General features: G+C 33.6%; 1 protein-coding gene across 2 annotated transcripts; it reads right to left on the bottom strand.

The window, feature by feature from the left end:
• Positions 1-4,990: 4,990 nt before the first annotated feature.
• LOC133618819 (uncharacterized) lies at positions 4,991-9,712 on the bottom strand. Of its 2 annotated transcripts, XM_061979559.2 has the most exons (8): positions 9,492-9,712; positions 8,948-9,033; positions 8,640-8,860; positions 7,983-8,158; positions 7,524-7,598; positions 7,015-7,129; positions 6,074-6,264; positions 4,991-5,190 (listed from the first exon to the last, which is right to left on the bottom strand). In XM_061979559.2, exons 3-7 carry the CDS (start codon positions 8,809-8,811, stop codon positions 6,152-6,154), a joined length of 651 nt encoding a protein of 216 aa, XP_061835543.1. In that variant the 5' UTR covers positions 8,812-8,860; positions 8,948-9,033; positions 9,492-9,712; the 3' UTR covers positions 4,991-5,190; positions 6,074-6,151. The 2 variants fall into 2 exon arrangements, with proteins under 2 accessions (XP_061835543.1, XP_061835544.1); XM_061979560.2 differs by lacking the exon at positions 9,492-9,712 and having other exon boundaries at positions 8,948-9,313.
• Between the last annotated feature and the right edge of the window lie 814 nt (positions 9,713-10,526).

The following is a 10,526-nucleotide window of genomic DNA, read 5'->3' as shown; positions in this document are numbered from 1 at the left end:
AACTGATTCTACTAAAACTCACATAGATACAATATTATAAGCATTTTTAGACAAAATGAAATTTTGGTTTTGAAGTTATGTCTATATAACTTTCACATTTAGTAGGACAGTATACCGTCATATTGAGTAAAAAAAAAAACGTGTCTTTACAAACCTTACAATTTATTTTTTTCCAGTGAAACTCACAAATATACATTTATCCAGGCATTATTTACCATTTCGCATGTGTCGTTTAAATAACTGTCATATTAAGTGTGGCAGTTATACTGTCATTATTAGTAAAACCTAATTTTTGTATTTGTAAATCTTACCAAAATACCTTAATCTAGTAAAACTCACATTAATTCAATACTACAGATATTTTTAGACGGATTGCACGTTTGGTTTTGGAGTTTTGTTAATACAATTTTCATATTTAGTATGACAGTTAAACTGTCATATTGAGTAAAGAAAACTAACTTGTGTCTTTACAAACCTTACAAAATATTTTTTTTCCAGTGAAACTCACAAGGATACATTTCTCCAGGCATTATTAACCATTTTGCATGTGTGGTTTAGGAGTTATGTTTACATAACTGTCATATTGAACATGGCAGTTATACTGTCATTATGAGTAAAACCCAATTTTTGTATTTGTAAACCTTACCAAAATACCTGATTCTGGTAAAACTCACATAGATTCAATATTACAGGCATTTTTAGACGGACTGCAAGTTTGGTTTTGGAGTTATGTTTATTTAACTTGCATATTTAGTACGACAGTTATACTGTCATATTGAGTAAAAAAAAACTATTTTGTGTCTTTACAACCCTAACAAACTATTTTTTTTCCAGTACATTTTACAAAGATACATGTCTCCAGGCATTATTAGCCATTTTGCATGTGTGGTTTAGGAGTTATGTTATAATAACTGTCATTTTGAATGTGGCAGTTATACTGTCATTATGAGTAAAACCTATTTTTTGTATTTGTAAACCTTACCAAAATACCTGTTTCTAGTGAAACTCACATGGATTCAAAATTCAAGCATTTTTAAACATAAGGCATGTTTGGTTTTGGAGTTATGTTTATATAACTTTCATATTTAGTATGACAGTTATACCATCATATTGAGTAAAAAAAAAACTAACTTGTGTCTTTACAAACATTACAAATTATTGTTTTCCAGTAAAACTCACAAATATACATTTGTCCAGGCATTATTAGTCTTTGAGCGTGTTTGTTTTAGGAGTTTTGTTTAAATAAATGTCATTTTGATTGTGGCAGTTATATTGTCATTATGAGTAAAACCTAATTTGTTTATTTGTAAACCTTACCAAAATACATAATTCAGGTGAAATATATTACAGGCATTTTTAGACATAATGCATGTTTATATAACTTTCATATTTAGTAAGACAGCTATACTGTCATATTGAGTAAAAAAAGACTAACTTGTGTCTTTACAAACATTACAATTTTTTTTGTTTCCAGTAAAACTCACAAAGGCACATTTCGCCAGGCTTAAATAGCCATTCAGCATTTGTGGTTTAGGATTTATGTTTAAATAACTGTCATATTGCGTGTGGCAGTTATACTGTCATTATGAGTAAAACTTAGTTTTTGTATTTGTAAACCTTACCAAAGTACCTGATTGTAGTAAAACTCACTTAGTTACAATATTACAGGCCTTTTTTAGATATAATGGGACGGCGTGGCGAAGTTGGTAGAGTGGCTGTTCCAGCAATCAGAGGGTTGCTGGTTACTGGGGTTCAATCCCCACCTTCTACCATCCTAGTCACGTCCGTTGTGTCCTTGGGCAAGACACTTCACCCCTTGCATGGCAGTTCCCGCCATCAGTGTCTGAATGTGTGTGTGAATGGGTGAATGTGGTAATACTGTCAAAGCGCTTTGAGTACCTTGAAGGTAGAAAAGCGCTACACAAGTATAACCCATTTATCATTTATTTATTATAATGCATGTTTGGTTTTGAAAGTATGTTTATATAACTTTCATATTTAGTATGACAGTTATTCTGTCATATTGAGTAAAAAAATCTAACTTGTGTCTTTAAAAACCTTACAAAATATTTTTTTTCCCCAGTAAACTCACAAAAATACATTTCTCCAGACATTATTAATATATTTGCATGTGTGGTTTAGAAGTTATGTTTAAATAACTGTCAGATTGAATGTGACAGTATACTGTCATAGTGAGTAAAACCAATATTTTGTATTTGCAAAACTTACAAAAACAACTGATTCTAGTAATACTCACATAGATACATCATTGCAGGCATTTTTAGACATAATGCATGTTTGGTTTTGGAGTTATGTTTATATAACTTTGACATTTAGTAAGACAGTTATACTTTCTTTTTGAGTTAAAAAAAACTAACTTGTGTCTTTACAAACCTTACAAAATGTTTTTTCCAGTAAATATACCATTCTCCAGGCATTATTAGCCATTTAGCATGTTTGGTTTAGGAGTTATGCTTAAAAAAACAGTCATTTGGAATGTGGCAGTTATACTGTCATTATGAGTAAAACGTAATTTTTGTATTTGTAAACCTTACCAAAATACCTGTTTCTAGTAAAACTCACATAGATTCAAAATTCAAGCATTTTTAGACACAAGGCATGTTTGGTTTCAGAGTTATGTGTATATAACTTTCATATTTAGTATGACAGTTATCCAATCATATTGAGTAAAAAAAACAACGTGTGTTTTTACAAACCTTACAAAACATTTGTTTCCAGTAAAACTCACAAAGATACATTTCCCCAGGCATTATTAGCCATTTAGCATGTTTGGTTTAGGAGTTATGTTTAAATAACTGTCATATTGAGTGTGGCAGTGATACTGTCATTATGAGTAAAACCTAATTTTTGTATTTGTAAACCTTACCAAAATACTTAATTCTAGTGAAATTCACACAAATTCAATATTACAGGCATTTTTAAACGGATTGCATGTTTGGTTTTGGAGTTATGTGTATATAACTTTCATATCTAGTATGACAGTTATACAAATAAAAACAAAACTAACTTGTGTCTTTATAAACCTTACAAAAAAATGTTCTCCAGTAAAACCCACACAAATACATTTCTCCAGGCATTATTAACCAATTTGCATGTGATTCAGGAGTCATGTTTAAATAACAGTCATATTGAGAGTGACAGTATACTGTCATCGTGAGTAAAAACAATATTTTGTATTTGCAAACCTTACAAAAATAACTGATTTTAGTAAAACTCACATGAATACAATATTACAGGCATTTTTAGACATAATGCATGTTTGGTTTTGGAGTATGACAGTTATACCATCATATTGAGTAAAACAAATTAACTTGTGTCTTTACAAACCTTACAAATTATTTGTTTCCAGTAAAACACACAAAGATACAATTGTCCAGGCATTATTATCCTTTGAGCATGTTTGGTTTAGGAGTTATGTTTAAATAACTGTCACATTGAGTGTGGCAGTGATACTGACATTATGAGTAAAACCTAATTTTTGTATTTGTAAACTTTTCCAAAATACTTGATTTTAGTAAAACTCACACAATTTCAATATTACAGGCATTTTTAGACGGATTGCATGTTTGGTTTTGGAGTTATGTTTATATAAATTTCATATTTAGTATGACAATTATACCATCATATTAAATAAAAAAAACATCTTGTGTCTTTGCAAACCTTACAAAAGATACTTATTCTAGTAAAACTAACAAAGATATAAGTCTCCAGGCATTATTAGACATTTTTCATGTTTTGTGTAGGAATTAATACATTTTTATTGCTTATTTCGCATTATCTCAGGATTTTAAGAATATTACTGTCATATTGAGTCAAAAACTACATTTTGTGTTTGCAAGCCTTAAAAAAGCATATGTTTCGAGTAAAACTCACACAGATGCATTGTTTTAGGCTTTTTTAGCCTTTTTGCATGTGTGGTTAGGAAATGATGCTTAAATAACTGTCAAAATGAATGTAGTAGTTTTATTGTCATATTGAGTAAAACTTAATTTATGTATTTGTAAACCTAACCAAATTACCTGATTCTGGTAAAACTCACATAGATACAAAATTACAGGCATTATTAGACATTTTGCATGATTGGTGTAGGAATTATGTTAAAAAACATTTTTATTGCTTTTTTTGCATTATCTCAGGATTTTAAGAATATTACTGTCATATTGAGGAAAAAACTACTTTTTGTGTTAGCAAGCCTTAAAATAGCATATGTTTCGAGTAAAACTCACAAGGATGCATTGTTATAGGCTTTATTGGCCTAATTGCCCGTGTTATTATGAAGATATGTGTAAATAACTGTCGAATCGAATTTAGCAGTTATACCGTCAATATGACAAAAACCCAATTTTTGTATTTGTAAACCTTTCCAAATGACCTGATTCTGGTAAAACTCACATAGATACAAAATTACAGGCATTTTTAGACTTAATGCATCTTTACTTTTGGAGTTATGTTTATATAACTTTCATATTTGGTATGATCCCTGCAAAAAATGTTCTATAGAATTTCTGAAGAATATCTCTATAGAATTTCTAATGAACTTTAGGACCGAAGTTCTATAGAATTTCTAAAGAATATCTCTATAGAATTTCTAATGAACTTTAGGACCGAAGTTCTATAGAACAGGATTCTAAAGAATGGTTCTATAGAACAGGGTTCTAAAGAATGGTTCTATAGAACAGGGTTCTAAAGAATGGTTCTATAGAACAGGGTTCTAAAGAACATGGTTCTAAAGAATGGTTCTATAGATCTCCTCTAAAGAATAGTGCTATAGAAGAAAGTTCTAAAGAGTAGTTCTATAGAACAGGCTCCTATGGAATGGCTTTCTGTGTAATACGGTTCAGAATGATGTAGAAATGATTGGGCAGGCATTCTACAAAATCTGTGGTCTAACACTGGCAATGGAGAAAGACAAATATTGCAGTTGAATGAATGTTGACTTGTATTTATTATATACATGTAACTCAAATCTTGACGTAATAAATAAATGTCAGCAGCATAAATCAACATGATCACCGCGCTTCCCCGACTGTTAGAGACGGCTAGACGTCCAGTAGAATTTGTTTCTGAGGCCTTCTTTTTTTCCCATTTTCTGCGCAATGTTCAGTTTCACTCCAATGATTTTCTTTATCACATTTGCTTCACTTGAGGGATGGAGCTTCTTCACAAAATCTGAAAGATCAATAAAATATACCAGAATTAGTGTCTGCAGACACCAAGACACTAGCTGTCATGCAATGAGTTACACTATGGCATTTTTCAGCTCGATAAAGAGAGTGATGTCTATCATTTAATCAATGCAATGGATAGTCAACACACTGCATACATTGCATATCACGCGTTTCTATGCTGTAAGGCACTTGCACTGCTTGACGCACACAAAATCATATGTGGTGCAATCATGCCAGGCTTTACGAACTGCAACAAATCTGTATCAAATTCTGACAGTGCATGTACACTATTCATTAGCTATATAGAAAATCCATTCAGTGTGTGAAATATTTTTCAAATTATTTTCAGGATTTCACTTTCTTGTGAATCTTGTTGTGTACTTGATGGGTGTCCCCAATGGCGTTCGAACAATCACGAAAGTGCATTAATAGAATTCTAATAAAAATATTTAACTTCAATCTGATTGAAACCATATCCACATCGGGAAGGGGATCTGACACATTCCCTATCTAAAAGTCGTTCACTTCTCAACTTGCAGCAGAACTCACGGAAATTCCCGACGCTAGTTGTTAAATAGTAAGGCGGAGAATGCCGATATAAGATATCAAACGAGAAAAAGGTGTAGATATCCGTGCGCTGCGGTTTTTGCTTAGTCACTTGATGTTGGTTTCCGACGAGATCAAAGCTAATGTGACCACCCATGCCTATAAATCTGTCAAAACGAACATCTCGCAGTCAATTCATGGACCAAGCCGACTGGAAGCTATGGATATCTATACTTCATGCCAAACGATCACGGAACGACTTGGAGATAGGAAAAGGGTCAGATCCACTTCCCTGATGTGGATATGGTTTTAATCAGATTGATTTAACTTATACTCACCAATAATAGCAGACACTTTCTTGTCATCCAGTTTTGGTTTCTCATGCTTATCCTTAAAAGCATTGGATTTTTTTCCTGTCAAGCTGCTGTTGGCCAGCTCCTCTCTGGCAGAGCGACAGCAGGACGTCGAGCTGATAGTATTGTTGCCTGACGTGATAAGTCGTCCATCTTCATTAGCAGGCCAGGAAGTCCTTTAATAGAAAAAAGTACATTGTGATGCAGACACAATAAAAAAAAAAATACATTAATAACATGAAGCTGGCGATATCCAAACCGCTCGGCTCTAACCCCAGCTATCATAATGTAAGGGTATTTTGATAGGAATCTTGTTCAAGTCAAGGGAAACATGGTAAGGAAGCAATCAAAGATGAAAAATATATATAACCATATATATTAATTCATCCTGACCACGCGAAGATTTAATATTTGTCGGTCAAGTATTAATCAGATATCCAGCTGAGACAAAATATCAAGAAGGAAGGGACGTAACTCTTGCTAATATAAGAGAAACACACAAAAACGGACGGACAGACAGACAAACAAACACCATATGTCCTCCCCTTATTTAGAGGGGAGGACATCACAACTTAGGATGTTGTATATGCAACAGTTCTGAAATTATCCCAAATCATAAATGGATTTTTATTGGAAAAAAGGGGCATAACTCTGGAAAATATTGTCCGAGACGACTCATTTTCGATAGGCTTCTTGTTACACTAAGATAAATAGATGTAACAAGTTTGGTTTCCGTACATGAAACGATTCTGTAAATATTGCGGTGACGGATGGACAGCCGTACATGACGACAATACCCGTAGGCCAAAGTTAGATGAAAATACAGTACCGTAATAAGAAAGTTATTTCATACATCGACATGTAAGCATATTTTCCATCAACCTATGATAATTACAATAACATACTTCTAGAATAAGAAAACCTACCTTCAACAACCCTCAATGCATCTCGAAGGGATTTGTTTTCCTCTCTCAACTGGAGGACTTCCTTCTTCAGGGATTCCATTTCTGTACATGTATCTTTCGGTGAAGTTCTTCCCAGCTGAAAATGTCAAAATAGTAAATCAAATGAAATAATTTGTATTATGATTAATTTGGGCGCTCATATGTTTTCCGGAAGCAATTTGTCCTGGATACGGCCCTGACAGCACCATATAAGTTTTACATGTATAAGCAACCTTGTAGGCACATTAATTTGAATATGCTACATGTACATGTAGCAGTAAGCCATTCACACAGTAGGCACTGTTCATCAGGTATTTGTAGTGTTATTTTCATATAAGTAAAAGTATAAACTTGTGTTTTAAACCAGTTGCCAGGGATGCAATTTTTACGTCCTCGATTTCAAATGAATGCTAGGCACTTGTGATTGTTTGCCTCGAGAGGGTGCTTTGATTAACCAATAAAATCCTATTCTATTCTATTCATGTACTCACAGCAGCAAGTTGGGCCTTCAATTGTGCCCGAGCATCATATCCCACAGCTGTACGGCTTACTTTCCTCTTTTTCTTCTGAAAAATCAAGATTAACAAGAAAACGTGTTCAGTTCTTTTATATGCCATTGAAGTGAAGAAATATGTTTGCAGAAATGATAGATTTTCGAGTACATGCAGAAAGTCTGTCAACACCTCAATTTGTCTTGAATATTATTCTGTCTGAGTTGGTCGAATTGAATCAAAATATTCAATAACTTTAAAGCCTACAATGAAACATGATTTGATTAACTTTTATGATAAAGAAAAACTGACAAGGTACTTCAAAAGTATGGGATTGAATCCTACAAAACCTCACACAGTTGAAACACCACTGAAATAGTGAGTGAGTGAATTAACGTTTAACGTCGCTTTCAACACTATTTCGGTCATATCGCGACAACACCACTGAAATAAAAGTACCTGCTGTCTGTCAGATAGAGTCTCCTCAACACTTTCATCCTTGCTCTCACTGTCTGATGACCAAGACTTTGGCTGTTTGTTTCTCTTGCCTCTGCCATATTCCAAATCACCAGTAAGGGGTACATCCTTGCCATCCTGAGCGGCTTTCAAATATGGCGTCAGTTCACGTGTGTCTTCTGTGTAAAAACAAATATGTGCCACATTAAGCTAAATTAAACTGTACAGTTAGTCATACATTTCAGCAGCAGATTGTTATCACTAAATTACTTTGGTATACCTACAGTTCTGATGATTCAGAAATTCACCTCAGCGAGAAACAAATTTCACCTTACTTTCCCTTATTTACAGGCTTACAGCCATATTAAAAAATTGTCAAGGTTAAGTCTGTACTATCATGACAATCACCTCAGCATTGCAGATTGAAACATTCAGTATACCAGGGCTGCACTGATGAGAAATTACTATCAATCATGGAAGAAAAAAAATTATATTAATTAAATTTAACTTTACATAAACAAAGTCGAAAGTTCAAGGTGTAAAATCAGAAGTACATTAAATATATCTATATTAAATATATCTATATTTATATGTACTTCTGGTAAAACGTATACTTTTTACTGAATTGAATTGAAAAGTTTTCAACTGTTTATTAATTACCACCAAATCTCAGAATTCTTGCCACGTATTTGGTTTGTGACTGCTTCCTTCCTCCTGCTTTGTTGAGTGGCCATGGAACTTGGACTTCTTCATCACTGTCCCAATTTTCTCCATTCATCTTCTCTCGAGAACCGCTCGTGGTTAATATACTATATTTCGTCTCGATGATCATCCTCCCCTTGCTTCCGTTTGGCGACCTGACTGGGGGCCAAACTCCTTCTCTGTGTGATCACACAAGCCTGACGTTACAAACAATGGAGGGATGATAATAATAATAATAATAAATTAGGCTAGTTTTGCTAGCTCACCATTTCCGCCCGTGCCTCGAAGCTGCTGTTTGGCTCAACGTTAGCCCGCTTGTGACGTCTCGCATCGCGCCTAGAAGACCCTAAACCTAAATGTGATGTTTAAGCCAACAAAGTTACCGTCAATGAACTCCGACGTGACTTGGGCAGCTTAGAAAGAGCGAGTGAAGTCAACATGGACGTTGTGGCCGCCATCACCAACTCAAACTGCCCGCGAAATCTGCTTTGCAACTACGGCAAGCGCGAAGGGGAAAAATAAATAATTAAAAAAAAAAGTTGATTTGAAACATATTCGCACTTATTAGTGTCGGATATGAGAAACATTGATACAACGCGATTATTACCAACTATACATGAATTTGGTTGTGATTGCAGCCTTAAAACAGTTTTAAGCAGCAGTTCTATCTATCGTGTTTGGGGGGGGGGGTTTGTAATGTTACGGCGGGAAAAGTAGTAAACTAAATATAACATTGAACCATGCTTTTGAAAATGTATACATTTAAATCCTGGCAAATACTGACTTTTAACAATATAAATTGTTACTTACATGAGTTCGGTAAAGTGTTTTCCTATTGGGCTCCGTGAAGAAACGTGTCTGGGCTTGTTCTTCCACAGCTGCATGCAGGTACGTGGGCGGGTCCTGACGTTTTAGGTCTGATTTAAACCTTTGAACTGAGTTTTGCTAAATCAATTTATGTTGGAAGTCCAATAAAATTAATTTTATCACATAAAAAAGTAAGTTACGAAAATATTCACACTTTTTACTTATAGATAACTCAAAAACTCTAAAAATAAAAATAAATTGATTTATTGGAATAAATATACTTTTAAAAATAAAGTCTGCCGAAGTTCTGGGTGTCCGCCTTGAAATGACACCTCACAATTTTGAATGATACAAAATTAACATTTTCATAATTGAAGGAGACATCCTGCATTGTTCAAAAAACAAGCTCAAGTCTGGTGAATCAACTTAATGAGATTAATCAATGCTATGGTGATAGCGCTGCTGCCATTTTATAGAATTTTATTCCATGGAACAATCTATAGAACTTTCAGCAGATAAAGGATAATGTCTATAGAATTTCTGTTAGACATTCTATAGAATGCCCAGTTCTATAGAACAATCTATAGACCTTTCAGCAGATAAAGTAATGTCTATAGAATTTCTGTTAGACATTCTATAGAATGCCCAGTTCTATAGAACAATCTATGGACTTTTCATCAGATAATGTAATGTCTATAGAATTTCTATAGGATATTCTATAGAATTCCCAGCTCTATAGAACAGTGAAAAGACCTTCCAGCACATGAAGCTGATGTCTATAGAATTTCTATAGAATTTTGAATACATATTCTATAGAATCTTCAGTTCTAAAGAAATTCCGACGAAATTCTATAGCGTTCTATATATTTCTATAGAGATTCTATAGAACATTTTTTGCAGGGATAGTTTGAATTAAAAAAACTAACTTGCGTCTTTGCAAAACTTACACAAGATTATTTTTCTAGTAAAACTAACAAAGATACATGTCTCCAGGCATTATTAGACATTGTGCATGTTTGGTGTAGGAATTATGTTGAA

The sequence above is a fragment of the Nerophis lumbriciformis genome, linkage group LG19, assembly GCF_033978685.3.
Source record: "Nerophis lumbriciformis linkage group LG19, RoL_Nlum_v2.1, whole genome shotgun sequence".
Lineage (NCBI taxonomy): Eukaryota > Metazoa > Chordata > Actinopteri > Syngnathiformes > Syngnathidae > Nerophis > Nerophis lumbriciformis.
Note: the sequence above shows the minus strand (reverse complement) of the source record. Positions and strands in the feature narration are given on the sequence as shown.